The following is a 24,492-nucleotide window of genomic DNA, read 5'->3' as shown; positions in this document are numbered from 1 at the left end:
AAAGTCTGGACATACTGCAAATTTCTAACAGGCAAGAGGTATGCAAAAAACACACAATACACGAAAACACACTTGGAGGCTCTAAATAAAAATCTGCAAAAGCAACAGAGACCCCCAAAGCAGACATCCAAGCAACCTCCACCCACCAACACAAACCATGAAACACATACTTCACAAAACCAGTGTGCCATGCAATCACAGCCCTTAAGGCAAAATAACATACGCAACACACTAGTAATAGGTGACTCTATAGTCAGGCACATTGACTTCACACTCACTAGGCTGAACAAGGAGAAGATTACTGTTAGCTGCCTGTCTGGTGCCAGGATCCACCACATAACACAAGCACTCAGGTCACTTCAGAACAAGTACAAATATGACTCTGTCATTGTCCATGTTGGTGTGAATGACCTGAGCCGTACTTCCCTGGACTACATGAAAGGAGACATGGAGGAGCTCTCTGATCACGCAGCCCAGGCCTGTATGACCAAGACCCTGAGTAGCATCCTGCCCTCAAATAAGAATGATACCATGGTATAGAGAAAAAATTATCAATTTCAACAATTGGCTAAGCTTCTGGAGTCATTCAAAGGGGATCCAATGTCTGTCAGTCTGGGATGACATGCTCGACAAGCCACGCTGCTTCGCTAGAGACGGCTTGCACCTGTCACCCTTAGGCTTTCGAATACTGGCCAAGGCTCTTGCCACTCCCATAGTGCCTTTCTCAAAAGACAAACCCACCACCATAAATAGCAAAAGAAACAAAAAACAGAGGGTAATGCTACTCAATGCCAGAAGTCTAAACCTCAAAATGCACGCACTCGAGGCACTCCTCAGTATGGAGAAAATCGATATACGTTCAGTAACAGAAACCTGGTTTAAGGCTCGAGAGAGCACCAAAGCACTACCAGGCTACAACTCATTCCATAAATTTTGGCCACAAAACCCGGACCGAAGTACAAAAGGCGGAGCAGTATCCATATTAATTAAGGATACCCACACCTCCAGGTTAGTGGCACAGCACTATGCTTCAGAGATCATCCACATGCAACTAACAACGGGCAAAACTGCTATTCAAATTATAGCTTGCTACAGATCACCCACCATGTCCCAAGACCCCAACTCCGCATTCCTGAAAACGCTGGGAAACAAAGATCCTACCAAACACCCTGATATTGGGTGATTTCAATTATCCAAACATTATGTGGGAGAACTACTCAAGTACAAATTCCCTTGCCCAACATTTCCTACAATTTACAAACTCAAATGCCCTGGATCAACTAGTCAACACCCCCACCAGAGGTGACAACATATTGGACCTGGTCATCACCAACATGGGCAGTGTTCCACAACGGACGTCAACCCCTCATTAGTTAGATCTGACCATAAACTAATCACTCTGGATATCCACATTCTGCCACCACCCCCGGTCAAAGAAACCACTATAAAAAACTTTTCAAAAGCAAACTTCATGTTACTTAAGACCGAGGTGGGAAGTTTCAAAGCCCCCATGCTAAAGGATAACGCTGTCCAAGCTGCAAAATCCTTTTCTAATGCACTCTATGGGCACCTACAAGAATGCATGGATCATGCTATTCCAAACAAAACAAAGACTCACTCCTCCAAGAAAAGGAAACCAGTCTGGTGGACCCCTACCATAAACAAGCTATACAATAGAAAGAGGAAACTAGTACAGAAGAGAGTAAAATCCCAAGAAGGGAAGACATCCCTGATCAGTATCAGCAAGTAACTACGTTCCCTCATAAAATCACCCAAGGCTAGTTTTGAAAGAAAAATTGCCATGGACTCCAAAGATGACCACAAGGTGTTCTTTAGTTATGTCAAGAATCTAAGTGGCAATTCTCAGATCTGCTCGGAGTTAGTGCAGAATGGCACAAAATACACTGAACCGACCAATACAGCCAACATCCTGGCAGACAGGTTCAATGCAAACTTCACCCCTTCTCACCCCCAAAAGGGTCCATAACTATACCAGAAGAATGTAGTGCCCCTGAAATCACAGACACTCAGGTTAAAACAGCCCTCTCCAAAGCCAAAAACAAAGCATCAATGGGACTGGACGGTGTCCCAGACTGCGTCCTAAATGAGCTCAAAGATGAACTAACCCCTCACCTAAACACACTGTTTAAACTCAGCCGCTCCACAGGCTGTGTGTCCACAGAGTGGCGCACAGCAACGGTTATTCCGCTCCACAAATGTGGAGCCACAACGGACCCCGGGAACTATCGCTCTACAAGCCTGACTAGCTTGGTCTGCAAAGCTATGGAGCGCATCATCATGGATCTCTAACAGAGACATTGGGAGCCTCCAAACACTGGACCCTACCCAGTTCGGCTTTAAGGGCAGATCATGCCTCCTAAACCTGGTGGACTTCTTTGAGACGGTTACCAAGGCTATAGATGAGGGAAAGGTGGTCCACACAGCCTACCTAGACCTCGCAAAGCCTTCAACAATATTCCCCACCAGCCTGAACATAAACCCCTATGTCACGAGATGGGTTGTCAACTGGTTCACGGACAGAACCCATATGGTAAGAGTTGCGGGAGCTAGGTCTGACTCTAAACCGGTTACAAGTGGCATTCCCCAGGGCTCAGTCCTAGGACCCCTCCTGTTTGGCATATACTTCTCAGAGGTACAGGCAAGCACAGGAGGACTATGGCTGACCAAGTTCGCAGATGACTGCAAACTAGGGGCTATAATTGAGACTCCGGCTGACACAGACATCTTCCAAAAGGGTCTCACTGAGACAGATACCTGATGTCAAAACCATGGCCTCAAGCTAAATGCCAAAAAGTGCATAGTCATTCCCTTTGGAAAAATCAAAGTACACACACACTATCACATAGGTGGTAGCCCCCTAAATACGGAAGACGTAATAAGGGATCTGGGGACCCAAGTAGATAGTAACCTCTCCTTTGATAATCACATTGCCAAAGTGGTTAGAAAATCCTTCTATGTGGCCCACCTAATCACAAAAGGGTTTGCATCCAGATCGAAAGAGGTCAGTGGGCCCCTCTACACATCACTCATCAGACCCATCATAGAGTACAATGCCCCATTTGGGATGTACCTTTCAAGACACCTGCAACCACTGGAAAGACCACAGAATTACCTCATCAAGAGGATCACTGGCCTCAAGCAGATGCCCTATGCAGCTCGACTGAAGAAACTCCAGCTGTACTCGGTTGCATACCGCCAACTCAGAGGTGATCTCTGCCAGACATACAAGGCCATGTCCAACCCAGAATTGATGGACATGCTCCACCTAAGGAAAACCATATCCCCTCAAGCCACATGCTCCAGGGATCTAAACCTCACTACAACAACAAATAGGACGTGCTGGAGGGATAGATTCCTGTCCCAGAGACTTCCCATGCTCTGGAACAAGATTTCAATCTACATTAGGCAGAGCTCCTCGCTAACCCTCTTCAAGAGAAACCTTGACAAGTGGATGGGAAAAAAAGTTTACCCCAGGGATCACGTCAATGGCTCTGCTGGACAGAGGCACAGGGAACTAATCTAAGGGGGCAGCGAAAGCCAACACACTCCGGCTAGGCTTATAAATGCCTTCGGGCAGATGGCCTAGTACCTACCTATGAACCTATTGATGTAATGTTCAGCCTGAATCCAAAGCCCTGATGAACATGCCATCAGCATGAAATATCCCCAAACATTATAAGTCTAGTCTAAAATCTTTCCTGCTGAATTGATGGATCTCTCACTGCATCTGCATTCCTCGCTAAAATCACCCCTTTAGTACTTTTACAATTTACTGCCCTGTGTTAAACTCAGAGAATACTGTTGGTACTTAAAATGCTCCTTATATGCAAGTATACTGAAGTCCACCCTAGTAACAAGCAAAGCCTGACTTCAAATTATCCTCATTAATTTCAGTTATCTTTCTCCTGCACTCATACCACTCTGCATTTCTATACATTCCACTGACCGCAAAAGATTCCTCCCCAAGGTGTAATAAGCTTTCTAAGAAAGGATGCTTCTAATTGCATACTTCTTGTGTCTTATACCATACATTTCACTGCATATGTATTTTGCCTCTCTAAGTACATAGCCTGGTGTACAATCCTACCAAACCATATAATTAAAAAAATAACAGCAGGATTTCATACTTGCCTGTCAATACAGTTAGGAGTTGCTGCCCGTTTTAAATGCAACGGCAAATCCCTCTTCTTCAGGTCTTCTTCGGCAGAAACAACAAATCCTTCTACTTTAGCTCTTTGGCGTGAGCACACAGGTCTTATTTCGGTGCAAAAAAAAAAACTAAACTAGAAGGGTGCTTTTGACACATGCGCACGCAGACATTGAGGTTAAAGGTCGCGGTCGTGAAAAAATGGCATAAAAAAAACTGAAAAAATGTTGTATTTTTGTATTTGGACTGAACTAGGGTTGTGGGCTGCACGAGCCCGCAGGCCTGACACATCTGGTATATTTTGAAGTAATTTATTAAAACAATTGGTATGGAAAATGTGAATTCAGTTGTAGGAGGAACTTGAAGATAATGTATTATTCATCAAGGTACAAAAACTGGGAGAGGCTAGACAGAAATTATATTTCACAGGAACGTGTATTTAATTGAAATTTTTTAAGCACCTTTATAGAAACTCTTGTTTTCCATTTTCATTAATGAACTTCATCTAGCTACTCCACAAACAACTTGTATTCAATATGCAGATGATACTACCATCATTTGTGCAGCCTCAATACAGTCAGAACTTCACTCTCTCACACAAAAAACCTTCTCAACTATAGAACAATGGTTCTCTAATCATTGCCTTCTCCTTAACCCCAAGCTTGTCTACCTCTATCCATTTCACACTAATATCTGATAATGGAACCATTATCTCTCCTGACCAAACAACAAAACTCTTGGGTATCACTATTGACAATCAATTAAAATTTGACAATCATATTAATCTTACAATAAAATCGACCAACAGAAAACTAGGTCTCTACAGAATCAAATCTTTTCTTACTCCTGAAGCCAAAACTACCATAGCCAGAACTCACTTAATCTCAACCCTTTATATGCTTCCTCCATATACACAAATCTCTCTAAACATAATCTTAGCAAACTTACTTCATCATATAATAATATTGCCAGATTTGCAACTGCCTCTCCATATAGAACTCATCATTGTTTAAATCTCAAAAAGCTTGGGTGGATGGAACTACCACACCTCATACAATACTATCAACTCACTATTGCCCATAATGCCCTACATCACCCTGAAAACACCCCAATACTCTCCACCCTCATAACACCCTATAACAATCAGAGGCATCTATGCTCCACCAACAAAATACTGGTCCAAACATCCCAATCCAAAAACTCAGCAGGTGACTCCACATTTTCCAACTCAGTTGGCAAAATATGGAACAAGTTACCACAGGAACTTACATCCCTAACATCACTCTCCCAATTTCAAACTAAACTAAAATCCTTCCTAAATATGCATTGGCTATGCTTTTTCCATCATTATCTGACTCCTTAACAACCATTCTCTTTCTTCTCTTCTACATACTCTAATGAAGTATTTAATATTCTTTATCCTTTCTTTCTCTTTACCATCCTAGGTTTTGATTTTACTCAAAGTTAATACAACCTGTTTCAAAGTATGTTTTTTTCTCTATTTTTGTAGATTATGTATATCTTGACATTGTTTAGTAGTTTGTAGTGGAGCTCCACTGAAAATGGACATATATCCAGTTGGACTAGCCGGGTAAACAAATGTAAAATAAAAATAAAAAAAAATATATTGTTATATATCATATAACCTAAGCAACATTACATAAACTATTTAATTCCGGTTCCTTTTTGTAAGCAATAAACATCTTTATTAATCACTTACAACATAAGCAATCATACATTTAAATGAAAATGAACCACACTCTCACAATCCTAGTTGCAAGCATTTTACATCACAAACCATTATGACACACTCCCAGATGCAAACATTATACATCACTTATAATCTAGTCAAACATTACATAGTTCATTTAAAGTCCTGCCTTCTTTTAAACCTAATTCTTCCCCTGTATGCATTGTTCCCACAATTTCTATTTTTTCCTGTGTAGTTTGCTCCTACCCTTTTCTAAAGATCTCAATTCCAGTTGTTTTATCTTTGTTACTATATTTACTAGTTCTAATAATAGCTGGTTTAGACCTTGAATTCCATTTTCTAGTAATTGCTTTTTTAGCAGTCACCATAATTAGACACAGCAAGGCCTTACCCCTGTCTAGGCAGCTCCGATTCTGAATCGGACCTCAGAAAAATCATCTCCCTCGTCACACCAATCTGCCCACCCAGCATCTTCGACAGTGCATCCTGCAGGGAATCCATAAAGTCCACCAACCCACCACACTCCCAGAAAATGTGTTCCCAAGTACCTTTTTCTTCCCTATCACACTTCCAACATCTGCTGTCTACCTGAGGAAAACTTCTCTGGAGTTGGGGTATAAAAATATCGATGTAAACATTTCCAAGCAAAAACCTAAATCATCTAGATTTTTTTTGCATATTTGGGAGACAGACATATATCCTCTCATTGTTTCTTTGTGAACTGCTTATACAATCGCTCTTCCCAATACTATCTAACCTCCTCCGATAAATTCTTATATATTTACTGAAAGTTTCGACAGTCATCCAATAACTATTTCAGATCATGTGCCAATAATAAACTAAAATAAAAATGCAGGGTAATGAAATAAAAATGAGACAATGTTGTTTCCCCACCTATCTGTTAAACAGAGAGGAACTTATGGAATGGGTAGTGGAAATTATTTGGGAGTTATTAGGGAAGGTAGAAATTTCTTCAGAAAATATAGAGGGGGGTAACATGAAAGTTAACTTTAAAAATAGGGTAGAAATTAAAAGAAAGAGAGATTAACTAATGACAAGAACCATTTAGAGTGATTGACGAAGGTTTTACAGAATAAGGGGACTCTTACAGAACAAGAAGAGGTACAACTGCAGAGTGCTGAAGAGAAAATAAGGAAGCATCTGAATAATACACAAGTTTAGAAAGACTACAGTTAAGCAGCTGTCTTTGATAACCACAGAGAACAAAAGCTTTTAGCACTATGGCTCAGGCAACAGAGCGTAGAAAGTGTTACTGCCAAGCTTAGGACAGCCTATAACAAAGAAAATAACCAAAGATGCTGTAGAGGTATTAAACACTTCAGAAATTATATGAAAATCTATATAAAGCAGAGAAATGTAGAAATCAAGAAAAAGTACAAATGGAATGTTTATGGAAGAATTAAATATGGCAAGAATAAAGGTAGATGAGGCTCAATTACTAACAGAATAGGGGGGAGATGAAATAAAATTGGCGATGTATATCCATTCTTTAGGAAAGTCTCTAGGAAGAGATGGCATTCCTATGGAAATTTGGAAGCTAGGATGGAAAAAAGTGATAAAGATTTGGAAAGTTTTATTTAACAGTATTTAAAAGGAGAAGCATCATCAACATTTTGGAAGAAAGCTGTGGTGGCTATAATACCTAAAGATGGTAAAGATCCATTAGATCCAGCTTCATGCAGGCCCATTTTGATCATAAACTATGATTATACAGTGTTTATGTCTATAATGGCTAAAAGAATGGCAAAGGTGATAGCAAAGCTGATAGATCTGGATCAATTCGCTTTTTTGGAGGGGAGGCAAACATATGACATCATTAATAGAACAAGGATGATCTAGAGTGTAGCAGAAAGTAAGAAAATACCACTGTTGGTGGTAGGTCTTGATGCAGAGAAAGCATTTGACAGAGTAAGCTGGGACTTTATGAGCAGGGCAATGTAAGCATTTGCATTCCCTGATAAAATTATATGGTCGATTAGGAGGATATATCAGCGATCAGAGGCAAAACTTACAGTGGGTGGGGTCCACTATGATTAATCTATGCTTGAACAGAGGAACCAGGCAGGGGTGTCCTCTCTCCCCTTAGTTATGTGTGTGATGCCCACCACTGCTATCAATATGTGATGGCCAACAATATGTGCCCCCACTCTGGGCTAGCAATCAAGGAGCCTGAATCCTCACCACTGACACTGGAGAGTAAAGTGCACTTGGACTACAAATGGATACACTCAGTATTTCCAGAATCAGACCTCTCTGCATCAAGCACAATTTCCCTTAAGAGCGCACAGGGAAGACACTCACCCCAGGGTCTGGATGTCTCTGTATCTGTCTCCCTCCAAATCCCCAATAAGACTCACCATTGGTACACCTGTAGGGTTAGGTCCTCAGCAGTGTCTCCAAGCCAAGTCCTCCAGCACCCACTCTGTGAACCTAGTGTTTTGTGTCCCTGCCCCAAGTAGCTGACAGACACACCCAGAGTGATTTGATTTTTTACACACACACACAGACACACACACACACACACACACACACACACACACACACCCCTGGGAAAGGCTGGCCCAGATGTACCTGCAGTGGCCCCTTCTGCCCAGAGTATAAGGTAGTCATCACTGCCACCAGACACTTCAGAATCAGCTACTCTAAGGCCCTTAACAAAGGGTGTCCAATTATACCATGCAATATTAATACTAATACAAATGGTAGTAGTCAACCAAGATGGCTAGTCTTCTGGAGTGGCCCAGACAGTATCACCAAATAAATATAAGACTCTTAAAGGTTAGATACTCTCTGTAAGGACTAGCTACAATAACAGTTTTAAATATATTTAATAAATAATATGAGCATGAAATTACTGAATATATATTCACAGTAAACAAAAGTGTTCAGATCGCAGGAAATATTGAAAAGAACACTGATGGACAGAATCACATAAATAAAGAAAAACATTCTTTGAACTAAGCTTCATTATATTCCTGACTACGTCTAAAAGAATCACTGTTCCCTGGTTACACTACTTACTACCGCAAGGCAAGATGCTGTGGGTGCGGGCCGTTCTAGTCAGGCTTCTCAAACAGAATACTCTATACTCTGAGATTTCTCTTTTTAATATATATACAATTTCCAAGAGAAGTGAGAGAGAAAAGTTGTAAAGACATGTATCGGGAGCGTTTCTCCCAAGGCCTCCACTGAAAATTGGCTTTGCTCCAAGTCAGACTCTACTGGTAAACAAATGTTAAATAAATAAACTGGCAGAATGACCTCATCTAGTCACCTGACTCTAGGTTCTCTCAGTGTTCCTCTGAAGCTGAGACAGGAATTTGCACAGACGGCCACAATACGGATTCACTTCAGAAGCTCGAAATACTGAAATCTCGAATTTCAGTATCTCGAGCCCAAGAAGCTGAATCCACATAACCATGAAAACTAAAAACCGCGAAATTCAAAACCTTGAATACCAGAGGTTTTGAATTTCGCGGTTTTACTACACACACACACCCCATCCTCCACACAAACACACACAATCACTCTTCTACACCCCCCTGCGCCCCCCACCCCCTCACTTAAATATTCTCACTCCGAGGTCGCACTACATACAAACACACACAAAACACTGCCACACAAGCTACATTCTCCTCGCACACACACATCACAGCAACAAAACACACTGACACACACCACAGCCCCTACCCAAAACCCTTACACACACACACACACACACACACACACACACACACACACACACACACACACACACACACACACACCTACCTACATACATGACCACAGCGGAAGTTTAGAAGCGCAAAATTCAAAACATCCGGTATTCGAGGTTTTAAATTTCACGCTTCTAAACTTACGCTATTATGTGGATTCGGCTTTTTGGGCTCAAAATACTGAAATTCGATATTTCAGTATTTCGAGCGTTTGAAGGGGAACCCCCATAATACACATTTAAATATTTATGGCAGTTCCTGGGGTGTCCCCACTTTTCACTGAGCTAATGGGCAAATGCTCTTCCCCAGACCCATCGTCTCCACTTCTACTCAGCACTGTGGTGTACCTTTTAATGATTTAAAAGCTCATTTACATTTCCCATATTCTTCTTAAAGTTAACCTCTGCTGTGCCAGTATCTTCAATTAAAACATATACATTTTATTCAGCTGCAATAATACATGTACATTTCTCTTCATTTCAGCAGGGTGCACTGTTGATACATTTCAACACAAGCAGAGCTCACAAATACATTTCAGTACAAGCATCTGTACAAAACCAGTTTGATATACAAAAATGACATACAGTTCTAATACTTTTGTAACAAAAGCATCTTGTACAAATCAGTTTGATATTCAAAGGACACATCATTCTTTACAAAACACCAGCTGGCTATGCTGCCACTTGCCCATATCATCACATTTCTCCCCCCTCAAAGACTCAAGCTAGTTTTTCAGGTGACCCTTGAGAAACATGACTTGAGAAAAATAAGCCTATGTGGGAATATGTTACCCCATTCCCTGTCATGACAGCCCATCTGGATTGGCATTGCTGACCCCACTATGGTGTTTATAATATGTTATATGCCTGCAATCCTAAGCTCGACCTTAATGACTTGGCATTGTGCTGGCTGGCTCTATGTAGCCATGTTAAGGGATTGTGGTCTATAACTACAATGAATTTCATTTCATACAGATAAGGCTGAAATGTCTGCAGTGCCCATACTATGGCTAGACATTCTACAGCTGCATAGCATTCCTCCATGGGATGGTGTCTATGGCTGAGATACACCACTGAGTGCTCTTCTGCCTCTGAGAAAACCTGGCTGAGTACAGGTCCACCCTATGGTTTGAAACATCCACCGGCACAACAAATTCTTTGCTGTAATCTGGACTGGCTAACACAGGGGGTCCACCCAAAGCTCCTTTAAGCTTCTAGAATGTTTGCTCACATGCTGGGGTCCCACACTACCTTATCTGGCCTGCTTTTCCTTGTCAGGTCTGTGAGCGGAGCAGCTATGGTACCTATAAATGGGGACAAGCTTTCTATAGTATTCCACTGTCACTAAGAATGCCCTCACCTACTTTTTTGGCAACAGGGGCAGGCTATGCCTAAATGGCTTCCATGTTGGCAGGTTCTGACCTGATCTTACCACTCTCCACTCTATGTCCCAGATAGGAGACCTCTGCCATACCCACTGCCTAAATGGCTTCCATGTTGGCAGGTTCTGACCTGATCTTACCACTCTCCACTCTATGTCCCAGATAGGAGACCTCTGCCATACCCACCTGACATTTACTCAGATTAATGGTCAACCTTGCCCTCTGCAGTCTGTCAAGCACCTCGCTGACATGCTGAAGGTGCTCTTGCCAGGAATGGCTGTAGATAGCAATATCATCAAGGTAAACAAGGATAATCTCCTGCTCCATCTAGGATACGATCTACCAGCCTCTGCCAGCTGGTGCAATTTTCATCTGAAAGGGTATATTTGTGAACTCATACAAGTTGAAAGGAGTCACAAAGGCTGACCTCTCTCTAGCGTTGGGAGTCAAGGGCACCTGCCAGTAGCCCTTAGTAAGATCAATAGTGGTCAAAGTCTTAGCCCCACCCAGCTACTCTAGGACTTTCTCTGTCCTAGACATGGGGTAAGCAGACTCTGTGCAACTATTTAGCTTCCTGTAGTCCACATAGAACCTGGTGTGGCAATCCTTCTTTGATACCAGCACCGCTGGGGAGGGCCCAGGGACTGCTGGATTCCTGGATTACTGCCAGTTCAAACATCTCGTACATCTTCTCCCTCAGGGACAGTCTGACTTGCTCAGGCACCCTGTAAAGGGCTTGCTTTAAAGGTCTTTGGGGTCCTGTAGCCACATAGTGCTGCACACCAGCTAAGTGCGCCCAGGTTTCCCATTGAACATGTCACCAGACTCCTGCAACACTGCTCGGATTTCCCTAACATGGGTAGAGTATAGCCATTGGAACATTGCTACCCCTTCCACTGAGGTGTCAGTCTGAGCGAGCCCCACTGAGGAGATCAGTCACCAGATCACCCTCAGACGACTCCTGCCATCCACTGCAAATACTCAGCACAAGGCTCTCTCTATCATGGTAAGGCTTTATCATGTTAACATGGTACAATTTATGCCCCTGCATACTGCCTAGCAGTTCTACCATGCAGTTAACATCACTGACCTTCCTTACCACCTTGAAGGGTCCCCTCCAAAGCTGCCGGCAGTTTATTGTGTCTGACAGAAATGAGAACAATCACCTTCCGTCAGACAACATACTCTCTGGCTCAAGCATTTGTGTCATAACAGACCTTTTTCTGCTGTTGGGCTCCTGCCAGGTTCTCATGGGCCAAACCTATGAGCTCCCTAAGCCTCGTCACACTCAACCTGCCACTCATCACAAATCAAATCTAGAGGCCATCTCACCCTATGCACATACAGCAACTCAAAGGGTGAAAAACCTGTGGATTCCTCGGGAACCTCCCTGTACTCAAACAATAGACAGGGAAAATATTTGTCCCACTCCTTCTTAAACTGGTCTGCAAATTCTTGTAGCATGGTCTTTAGGGTAGAGTTTAACCTCTCCACAAGATGATTAGTCTGGGGGTTGTAAGGGGTGGTCTTTAGGTGCGTCATCCCACAGTGCTCCCACAGACAAGTCAGCAGGTCTAACATGAAATTGGCACCTCTGTCAGTCAGAATTTCTCTTGGGAAACTTAACCCTGCTGAAAATCCATAGCAAAGCATTTGTCATCTTCTCTGCCTCAACGGAGGACAGAGACACCATCTCAGGGTATCTAGTAGCATAATCTACTACCAGTAGAACATACTTCATCCCTGTGGAACTTGGGGTACTCAGAGGCCTCACATTAACCACATCTACCCACTGAATTGGCTGCTCTACACAGGCAAAGGCATCAAAGGAGCCTTGACCTTGTCTCCTGCCTTGCCTACTTTTTGGCACTGCTCACAGGCCCTGCAGTATCCTGTTACATCCCTGGCAATCCCAGGCCAGTAAAAGTTCTGCATATTATGCCTCTCGGTACACTATGTCCATATGACCTGCAAAGGGAATGTCATGGGCTATGGCTAGAAGTGCTAGACGATAGGCTATGGGCACTACCAACTGCTGTAACACCTTCACCTTCTATCCCTCCCTCAGGGGTCCACTCTCTGAACCCTTTGTTCCAGTATACAGAATCCCCTTTTCTTTGAGAATCAGGTACTTCTCTAGCTACCTCCCTCTAGCCTTGGAATGTAGGGTCTGAGAGATAAGCCTGTCCCGACAGTCTCTGTAACTCTTCCCAGCTCCCCTTCCACAGGAAGTCTAGTATATTTTGACAGTGGTGCCTCACTGTCAGCATGGGTTCTACTACTACTCACCTCTGTCCTTGCACTCTGTCCAAGGGAACATCAGTACCCACCAGCAGCTGTGGCTCACCTTCAGTCTCACTGCTACAGGGTAGCTCCCTCCTGAAGTAGCCACATCACCAGTCCTGGCTTCAGGTGTTTGGTCTTAGTCTCCCCCAGGCTACCAGACCTACATGCCTCTCTCCAAGCCTGACTACGTGTCACTGCATGCACACAAGGCACTGCATTATCAAAATCATTCCCTATCAAGACATCTGTAGGGATATCCTCAAACACACCTACTTGCCTGCTTCCTTTTCCACCCTCTCAGTGGAAGACGAACCCTGGCCAAAGGCATTTGGAATGGGATCCCTCCTAAAGCTCTGACTGGAATGGACTACCCAAGCAAGTACTGCTCTTATTTAACCACTGCAGCCTTCAACAATGATTATATCAGAGGCTGTCTCTCTCTTAGCAGTAGCCCGTTTCCCTTCCACCACGCTCAGATATAAACTCTGCTGGTAGTTTGGTACCTCTGTTGTCTCCTGACAATTTACCACTGGCCTTCTGTTATTCCCACTTGCTGGCTCCATCTTTTGTTCCCTACCTTGCCTCCATGGACATCTATACGCTACATGGCCCCACTGGTACATTTAAAACATGTAAACCTTAATCCTGGCCATGTACCTGAACTAGTGGCTTCCCCTGTTACTGGCAGACTCTGTTGGGGTGGTTTAGTCTGCCCATCATGGGTTCTCTTATATCCATGTGCAGCAATGCCCTGTTTGCTAGGTATAGATCTTCGTCTTTTCCCCAAACCATCTGCAGCATTGCATTCCCTGTCTGACAACCAGAGTCTTATGTCCTCAAGAAAAGTTCTAAGGGCTTGTTCCCTCTCCAAAAGGTCTGCCAACCATTGAAAAGTGGTTTAAAAGAAGGCAGAAATTGAATGAGCTATTTTAATGGTTGACTGACAATGACGGGATATATTTTAAGTGATGTATAACGTTTGCAGCTACAATTGGGTCAGTATGGTTTGTAATGTATAATGTTTGCAACTGAGATTCTGTTGGTCTGGTTTATTTTCATTTATATAAGACTGTCTATATCATACACGATAATTTAATAAAGATGTTTCTTGTGTAAAAACACATGGTTGATGCTGCAATGGTAACACCAGAGTGACCAATGTAAGAACACCTAGCACCTGAAAAAGATGTCCTCAGATCAACTGATGTTAAATGGATCAGAAACCATACAAAGGGTGCCAAAGGAGAACAAATTAGTATGTGTTGGCATCAGTAGGTGATGATCAGTGCTGCTACTACTGTTGTTTGGGACCACAGTGTGGAACAGTATTAGACACAGTACCGTCAGGGCCTCAACTTGCAATGGCATCAGAAAGGATGAAAACAGGCACTGAAGATAAAGCAAGTTTGCAGATGCAGTGCTGATGCCAGATAATGGACCAGATGAAAAATGAGTATCACAACAGTTAGCATCTTAGAAGGAAATGGTTGCAATGGAGACATTGCTGGAAGTAGTGATGGGACTGGAGAAAAAGAAGCCCCAAGTGGAAAACTCAGATGATTTCTAGTGCATAGCAACCATGGAGACAGGGGTGAAAGTTTCTGATTTTCTGACATCAGAACACCTTTAACACTAAAAGCTAATAAACCACAGTCAGCGCACGGCAAGCTAGAAAATCCCACACAGGTAAAAGAGAAGCAGCTGAACTTGTAATGTTATTTTCGGAGATGGTGTGTTCTGCTCTATCACTATAATGGTAACAACCAACTCATTTTAAATCTCTCCAGATTCTCTTAAAATAAACTTTAAGTATGACAGTTATGATGAACAGCCATCTGTCTCTTTCTGCGGGTAAAGGACCACAGAGAAAATAAAAGAAATCCTGCAAAACATGTTCAACAGAAGTCTGCATGTTTTGATTTCTTTTCCGGTTTACACACCCAAAAAGAAGCGTAAAGAAGCTGTCAAGAATGATGCTCTAATATAGTTAATATTCTAGAGCACAAAACACCACCTGAATGCTCTATAGTGCATTTTAACTGCACACCTGATGGAAGCAAGCACATTTTACAAAGGAGGAAACAATCAGGAAAAGTGGTGGGTCTAGCTGTAGCATGTAAAGGAATACACAAACAAAATGCATCTTTCAAGAAGGAACAGAAAGGGATAAGGCACTCAAAATTAGGGAGGAATAAATATGAGAAAATGAAGCACACTTCCCCCAAACTATTTTAAACAATAACTCTGAAAAAGGCAATCTGGGGCGATTTTCACAGGATTAAATGCTATCATGTGGTAAGCAATAACTGGACAGACAAGGATGGGTGGAGCATTCATTATGGAAAAGGGGTGTATTAAGTTTATTGGTGAAGTTTTTCTGGCCAAATGGTCCTAATGCCTGGACTGTAAGTCCTGCTAGTTATCAAAGATAGATTATTTATAAGATCCAGAGTTTGCCCTGGCTAGTTTTGCTTAAACAATTGTGTACATACAAAACATACATTTAAATTACTCATTAAGTAAACAGCATAATTTTAAACAGTAGTGGACAAGTTTCCCTTTGTGATGATGGTCCACAAAAAAGTACAAAAACAGCTGATCTGTCACAGCTAGAAGTATAATTTAATCTCTGTACTCCCTCAAAAGGTATAATCCGCGGTGGTGCAGCTGTAGTGTTGTTGCCTCGCAGCAAGAGGTCCTCCCGTTCGATTCTCGGCTGGAGTGCGGGGAGTGCCTTCTGTGTGGAGTCTGCATGTCCTCCCCGCGGTTGGGTGGGTGTTCGAAAGACATGCGTAAAAGGGCGTGCCTTCGTTGAAGGCTGAACATTGAGCTGGCACCTCGGCATTCGTCAAAATCTACTGCCAATCATTAGCGGACCGGAGTTCCTCTGTGGCGACCCCTAACAGGGAAAAGCCGAAAGACAACACTCTCTGAAAAGGTATGTAGGCATCTGAAACCCCACGTGGTAAAGTTACCACAGTAACCAGAATAATAATACTACATTTTTACATTCTGATGTTTATGTAACAAGTAATGTTTATATGGCAGGATAAAAGGGGTAGAGAGGACTTCAGTCCCACATAACAGCCAGACACTTATGTCCCCTGTATATGTTCTCTCACTTGATGTAAGATTGCATGGAATTCCACAGATGAGTGTTGCAGCAAGCTGAAAAAGTACTGCGCAGTTAATTACTCAATTAAGGACATCCATTCTGTCATTCCTAAGTTAGTCAATTTTGTGTTTTACTGCTGTCAGTAGTAATATAAATGCACTTAGGAGGACAATGTCTATCAAAAGTAACACATACAGTCTTACCATACCACATGATCCACAAAAGACTCTGCATGATGGTTGAATTTATGTTGTCCAACAGACTATTTTTCTGTTTGTTTTGCACTCAGGAAGGCTTATGCTGAAACCAGTTTGCAGCATTTTGTCTATTAACTGCAGTGGAGGTGCTGCGGTAGCGTTGTCGCCTCATAGCAAGACATTGACCCGTTCATTCTCAGCTAGAGCGTCTTTTGTGTGGAGGCATACGTGAATGGAGCATGCCTTCGTTGAAGGTTGCGTGTCAGGGGCTGGTAACTCGGTATGTAAAAATCCACTACCAATCATTAGCGGACCGGAGTTCCGCTGTGGCGAGCCCTAACCGGGAAAAGCCAAAAAACACAAACATTGTTTTTACAATAAACAAAAATTGGTTATTCCCTTATTCAGTGCCGGCCGTGTCTTTTTTATGTGAATTTATGTTATCCACCAATCAGAACACACCATCTTTTTCTGAAGCACCCATGCCTGGGACAGACTTGTGCCACTGATGCTGCACACCATGCTGACTACATAAATAATCTCATCAACAGTCCAACCAGTTGACCACCATGCCTCAAGCAAGTATTCACCAGCAAACCAAGAACATGGTATTCCTTGGCCCCCAAAACACACACCAGAAAGAGACACACAAGTGAATACTCCCCAACTTGCAGGGAGTCCAGTAATAAATAAAGCTAATCTGAGCAACCATCTGCCCAGAAATAGAGGAACAGTACCTATGACTCATCAAGGAGAGTTTTCTCTGTATTTTAAATGGCATGCATTTATTACATCTAATACCAATAACCTTCCTTATTGGGTCCTACTGTTGGGATGATTCTCAAACAATACAACCATCTAGAAGGAAGGGCCTGCAGGTCTGTCTCTAGTCTTATGAAATACTGAGAACATAAAAGAATAGAGTTTAATTCCATGGCCATTGACAAGCTAGAGAACAAGCTTTAAGCTCACTGAATGACTCTGCCAAGGGTGGGAGATGCAAGCACTGGAGGCAGCTACTCCAAATCAGCAGCAGACTAGCTACGTCCAAGCAGGCTTGGGCAACACAACCACAGAAAAATTATTCAGCAGGATATCCTTCTACTCTTCTATGGTCAAATGTTCAACACCAGGTAGGACCTAGGAACTGAGGATTTAAAGGTCTTCCCACATGGACAGAGAAACTTCTGCCAATATAGCCATCAACAGGCATCAAAAGGCCACCACTTACGTCCACCCCCACACCCCAGCAAGGAAAAGAAAGCAATTCCCTGAAAGACGTGCCCACCACCTAACAGGAAAGCAGAGTTTGGACAGTCCCTCTGAACAGTGGATGGGTGCACAGGGGGACCAGGAAGCCAAATCACCTAAGTCATAAGGAAGGCAAGCCACCTCCCACACCATCAGGGATTGCCTTCATCACCCAGCGAGAGAAAACAGTCTGGGCCTGTCCATCAGCTTTCCAGAGAGAGCGCAGAGAGAAGGAAGTGGAAAAGCAAAAGGAGAAGAGGAGACCAACAGATCCAATCTTCCTCTGTCAATCCTCCAAAGACAGTATCCACAAAAGGGCTAAACTAGGTAGTTGTTCCTCCATGCCTCAGGAAGATTGAGTAATGGATGCCTTTTCAAAACTGATGAACTAACTGCAATCCTTGAAACAGCAAGACTGTAAGCACAAATACTTGGAATATATGCCACCTCTGAAGTTGTGGCAACAAACAGACCTCAGTCTTCTGTAAAGTGGTCTCAGTTAAAATACACATGACAGCAGGGATGTGAGGCAGACACCAGACAAAGCATCTTCCACAAAACACCGTCTAAGTTAAGGTGCCCATAAGTCTTCCACAGACAAAACACCATCTAAGGTGAGGTGCCACAAGCACAGTATTCAAAGAACAGTAAGACTCTGTCATTGATCACAGAGTTATTGAATACCTAGAGTGTAGTTCTCAAGTAATCCAACAAGAGGGACTAGATCCTGGACAAATGAGATGCAGAGCTGATAGACCAAAACCCCAAACATGGGAAAAGGTACCTTCCTGTCAAACCAATTAACCTCCTGTGCAACTTTTCCTTACAAATGGGAGGGAAGAATGTGTGGCCTATAAACTGCTGCAGGCTCAAAATAACTTCATGAAAGAAGTGGATAAGATGGCTGTCCCAGACCTCACTCCAATCTGTGTGGGAAAGGGTGTCAAGGGTAACAGAAGCCATCAGCCCTTTTCAAGACTCTGCTTTATCTGGATGCCTACAGACTTTTAAACAACCTTAAAGTCTTAAGTCCACCTTAAAAGATGTCTCATCCCAAGACGACGAAAAGAGGATCAGGACTCGAAAAGCTTCATCCATCTGCTGACCCACTCTCCCCAAGAAGCCCTCCCAATGCTCTAGCTTTAACACGGAGACAGATGCAAATAGGACCTGGGTAGATGGGTATCAATATTCGTGCAAAAAGAGGTGTACAACAATGGGATGCCTATCATGGGCTTAGTGTGACATTACACTTAAGTACCAAAAAGGTGAAGTCCTACAACCCTCAGCCAAACACCTGTCCAGTCTCTATGCCAGAGTCATGGATACATATGTAGTTATCACTGCGCGCCAACTTCTCCACCATTGTTTATTTGGGCAGGTAAGTTGAGAGGAAGGCTCTAGGAGAAAATGCCATGTCATCCAGTCTCCACAGTCTGTAATAAAATTACTTGATGGTTTACTCATCTCAACTAGGCTGGGTAACAAAATGACTAATCTGATCAGGGAGGGAGGGAATTGTGCAGCTAAAACCTTGGATGCACATCCCAGAGAGGAAGATGGGGTAGTACCTCTCTCAAGCTTCAAATCCTCTGCAGATCTGGAGAACATAGAGGGCCAAACTGGGAGCCAGACTCTACTAACTGGGAACAATAGGAAAGCTATTGGGGACTGGGAGGGAGGCTACAAATAACAGAGACCAACATCTAGAAGAACCAAACTCAGCCAATTCTCCAGTAGAATTTCAGGTCTGTCACTTCATTCTTCTTCTTTATTTCTCCTAAAAACATATCACTAAATTGATTCATTTTAAATATGTTTACAATATTTTACTGAACCAAAATCTGATTTATAGGGATGACCAGAGAAGTCATAGTCCCAAAAGATAGAGATGTAAAATGTAAGAAACAAGTTAATGACATAAATAATAAAATACAATATACACTATTAACCAACTACTGCAGCTATAACAATCTGCCAAGGATAAGAGGTATGCAAGGATTGACTTGCATGTTGTCAAGGTCTGATCCCAAGGGTGGAATACATGACCCAGAAAAGTGTAAACTCCTCCATAACTCACAATACTTGCATTTATTATAGGTTAGTCCACTGCACCAAAAAAAGTATATATTTTTTGTCCCACATGTTTAGTTTCAGGAGATCATTAAACAAGCCAAATTCCTAACTGCCCCAGAGCACTGTCTGGCAGAATGACATGCGCAAGGTCACACAGCAAGCAATGAAGATTGGGGGACACAAACTTTGTACCACAGGGAGTAACTTGTTAACAGCTCAAAGCCTTAATCCACAACCAGCTCTTAACTCCTTAACTTCTTATATGCATTTACCACAGTAAACATTAGAGAACAGACATTACTTTACTTTGCAGGGCTGTGACATATGATCATCATCCTTTAAATGGATGGATCTTTTTATCTGTGTTTACTAAAATATTATTTATTGAAAAACAATTCAGTGAATAATTTCATTCCTAATGTAACTAAAAAAAAACTGAAGTTGGGCATTAATTCCTTATTGTGCTCACACACCTGTTGGTGTTTTGGAGAAAAGAAGCAAGCCTTTTCAAACATCCACCTTTCTTGGACTAAGATCAAAGCTGAAGGAAGAGGAGAGGGGATTCCATCGGAGATGTTCTTCCAAATTCTTTCCACCTACATGGTTAAACATGTACTGAACTCATGTTAACCTCATACATTTCCATCAAGCTTCTACACCAAGATGAATACATAGATACAATAAAGAAAATGTATAATAAAACAGCACTCCCTGACAGCAGCACATTTAAAATATGTTCAATTCCTGGAATAATTAAATGTAATATCAGGCACTACATAAAGCATTAACATTTGTCTATAAATTGTACTACAGACAATTGAAAATCAAGATTACCTTTAGAACCACTGTCCACTTCATCACCTGGTAGTGCCAATCTCTTCTTGCCAAAATCAGGCCCCAGTGGTTTGGCATGTGCCCTCTTCTGACCAGGTTTACTATACACCAGCAAAGAGGAGGAAGAAGACTCCGAAGCACTTGGTAGAGAATATTCCATAAAAGTATCCAAGCTATTCCCAGTCAGCCAGTTAAAGGAACTTCTCCCACCTAAAAAACAAACAATTTAATTAGTTTATACAGTTATAAAATGTGTACGCATCTTCAGACAAGTATCTGGCATATTCATAAATAAATCAAAGTATGACATGTACTGGTAAAGCATGACAGCGACTGAACAGAGAAAGAAAGCTATGACAGACAGGAAGCTGTTTAAAGGAAGGTGTATGATTGTAAGTTATGTAGTGACTTCCTATAGGATTGGTTTGGGGAAGAGAACTGTTAAAGCAGGTTAGTATATTGGACAATATTGGACTTAATGCAGCAAAGAAATGGCACACAAGCAAAAGTTGGAGCCACACCAGCCAAACTTGTGGACAAAGGATGCTACAAACAACTACGGCTGAGGATCCAGCAGTTTAATAAAAACTCTGTTTAAAAACAAGGTAATCACTTTTGGAACAAGATTCCTTCTTTAGACCATAAAAACTTGTTAAAAACAAAGAGTTTAAATAATCAGTACAACCAATTAAACACCAGAGAAAACTTAATTAGCAATGATGTCATCTAACACAGAAAAAATATAATTCAACCAGTAAAATAGCTTAAAAAAGCTATGTGTGTGGGTTAGGGTTGCTAAAATGATGTATCAGCTGCCAGCAGTGATTACCACAAGGGCACCAGAAAAGGTTTTGTTAGTGCTTGTGGTAATCACCGAGAGATACAGAGACATACAAATTAGTTTGTAATAAGGTCTTCCTCGTTGCAGCAAATGAGACTTTGGATTTCTACTTTCTGAGATCGCAATAAAAAGGCAGTTTTAGTTGCAGTCTAACCACTTGTGGCAAGACTTGATTTTGAATCTTGGCTTATAAGTTTCCATTGCTTTAAAAATGAACATATTAGGAAGATAAAATTGCTCCTGGTGTTGTACTTGTAATTATATTTATCCTAGCAACATATTTATTCATACAAAAAAGGAAGGCATATTATTTCAATAGCTGTGGCAATTGCCATTCAATATATATATATATATATATATAGAGAGAGAGAGCTGCTTGTCAGTCAACTGCATTTTATGTCGATAAGACGGAATGAATGAAAAAAATATGGAGCACTTAAGGACATTAAAAATAAAAATACATGAAATGCATTTTGCAAACATGGCTTGTCAGTCAACCATGTATATAATTTTAAGTTTGAAATCTTGGGCATAGTTTTAAAAAATAACCATTGGGGCAAATTTTGGAAATTAACTTGTGTACAGACTAAGTTATAGAAATATAGATTGATTACTTCTCATCGACTGGAAATTAATGCTGGTATTTCTATCCAACCATAATGTGTGACAACTCATTAAGCAATGGTTTACTGAAAGTTATAATGCTGAATGTAAATCCTGAAATGTCAAAATGTTGAAATGTTACAATGTTCAACTCAAAATGCCTAACAGCATACGTGTAGGGCATACTTACACAACGTCAAAACATAGACGGTCAACAAACAGCAACATTTCTCTTTTAGTGAAACTCAGAAATAATCGCCAACATGGATCCTGCAGGAAGACAAAGTCCAGCTCACTCCACATGTGACAAAGTACATATCTTGATTTTAACATGTTGGTATTTTGATAGTTCTGCATTGTACATTCAGTATTATGGCTTCTGGCATATAGCTTTTCAGTAAATTGGATTGGACCCATCAAACTCACTGCAAGAAAAAGACATGTTCCAAAAATGTGATTGTTTTTTATGTTGTTGACTTGAAACATGTTTCAGGTGTGTCTTAATTAGCCCAGAATGCATATTCACTATATTTAAGAGAGCTTGTGCCTTTGTGCTGTTTGACTTAAAAAAGCATCAGGCCTTTGACAATAGACAGTGACAAACTATTGGCTATTAGTGTTAAAAGAAATCTTAGAAGAGAGATATTTTCCAAACTTGTGTTTCCCTGGATATGTTATTTTATTCAGCTCTAAAATGCACCTAGTCATAATTGTTTTAATTATATGATGGACAGATATTTTTCAGATCCAAAACTGTAGATGACAAATGGGCCCGGGATCGCGAAAGTGACAAACTATTGGCTATTAGTGTTAAAAGAAATCTTAGAAGAGAGATATTTTCCAAACTTGTGTTTCCCTGGATATATGTTAGTCAGCTCTAAAATGCACCTAGTCATAATCGTTTTAATTATATGATGGACAGATATTTTTCAGATCCAAACCTGTGGATGACAAATGGGTCCAGGATAACATAGTTCAGTTTGGGTCAAGAAATATGGCATAGACCTCTTTATATTTCAGTTAATGGAGGATATAGTTTGTTAAGACACCTAAATGGTGAAACACCACTTATCGTCCATTCGGATCTGGTGATTTATTGTACCTATGGGTCTAAGGAAACTTTAGATGATGATAGAGTATTTAACGAGTGCATATTGATGGTAGATACATAATGGTGAAACTTCATATATGACCTCAGAGCAAAAAGATGGGTATAAGGCCTGAAAAATCTAGAAAAACCTGACAAAACCCATATTACCATTTTCCCCTAGAATAAAGATATAATTGACATAAATGGCAATACCTGCCAAAACCTATCATCTTAGGACCATGCACAGTACTGTTCCTTTCTATCTTTTATGTGCGAAGCTGGCATTCACACAGGTAGAGAGTTCCTACACACTGAAAAATGAAAATCTACAAAATCACACATTTATTTTCAAAGAGATCACATCAGGGAAAAACCTTCCAACAAACTTATAGGCCTTACTGATGCTGCATACCCACTTTTAACAAAATGAGACCACCATTCTTAACAATAGCATTAGTGCACGTATTTAGCCTTCATGCTGGTCCACAAATAAATTACAGATGCCTAGTAAAAAAGTTACCATACTTCCATTGACAAGAGTTTTCACCTTAAAATATTGACGACAAGCCCATGCCTACTTAACCTACTTTGGTTAAGATACGAGGCAAATATATCTATAATCAAATGCATGGCTTTTCTTTATGGAATACTGTCTCCTAGCATGATCCAAATTCAAACTTCCTCATATTATAATTACTACACTACCACTTCTAACATGAACTGTCTGGCCGGTGTCCCCTTTGACTCTGCAACCTATGCATGTTTATTGTATAACCTATATTTGTTTATTTGAAAACTTTATGGAAATGGGCCCTTACATACTATATATATATATATTTTTTTAATATGGATATATAGTTAGATTCTGCATCATACATCTTAGAATAAAACAATATTTAGAGCAACAGAGCAGAGGTAAGAATGAGTTTTATTATTAAGCTAGTGCTTTATTATTCGGAACACAGCCTCAAAGCTCAGACTTGCTGTCATTGCACATGTATCATTTTTTTTTCCTGAGGTTAGGATTAGTAAATGTTTCCTGTAACTGGGCTGGACTGATGTGTGATCCAAGCTACATACCAGAGCTTTGCATGGTTCACAAATAGACCCATGTGCATTTGGGTAAGAATACATACAACCATGTACATGGAGTAGTTTACTTAAGCTGTTAGTATGCAAAATGTATCCCACATTGTCCTCTA

The 24,492-nt window shown here is 41.4% G+C and overlaps 1 protein-coding gene across 1 annotated transcript in view; it reads right to left on the bottom strand.

Annotated features, from left to right (window-relative positions):
• PRKDC (protein kinase, DNA-activated, catalytic subunit) overlaps positions 1 to 24,492 on the bottom strand; it is a 4,917,417-nt gene that overhangs the window by 1,010,849 nt on the left and 3,882,076 nt on the right. Inside the window, exon 54 of the mRNA XM_044065724.1 lies at positions 20,757 to 20,966. Coding sequence (XP_043921659.1) covers positions 20,757 to 20,966 — 210 coding nt within the window. The remainder of the gene's footprint in view (positions 1 to 20,756; positions 20,967 to 24,492) is intronic.

The sequence above is a fragment of the Protopterus annectens genome, chromosome 3.part0, assembly GCF_019279795.1.
Source record: "Protopterus annectens isolate FY-2018-M chromosome 3.part0, PAN1.0, whole genome shotgun sequence".
In the NCBI taxonomy this organism is placed as follows: Eukaryota; Metazoa; Chordata; order Ceratodontiformes; family Protopteridae; genus Protopterus; species Protopterus annectens.
Note: the sequence above shows the minus strand (reverse complement) of the source record. Positions and strands in the feature narration are given on the sequence as shown.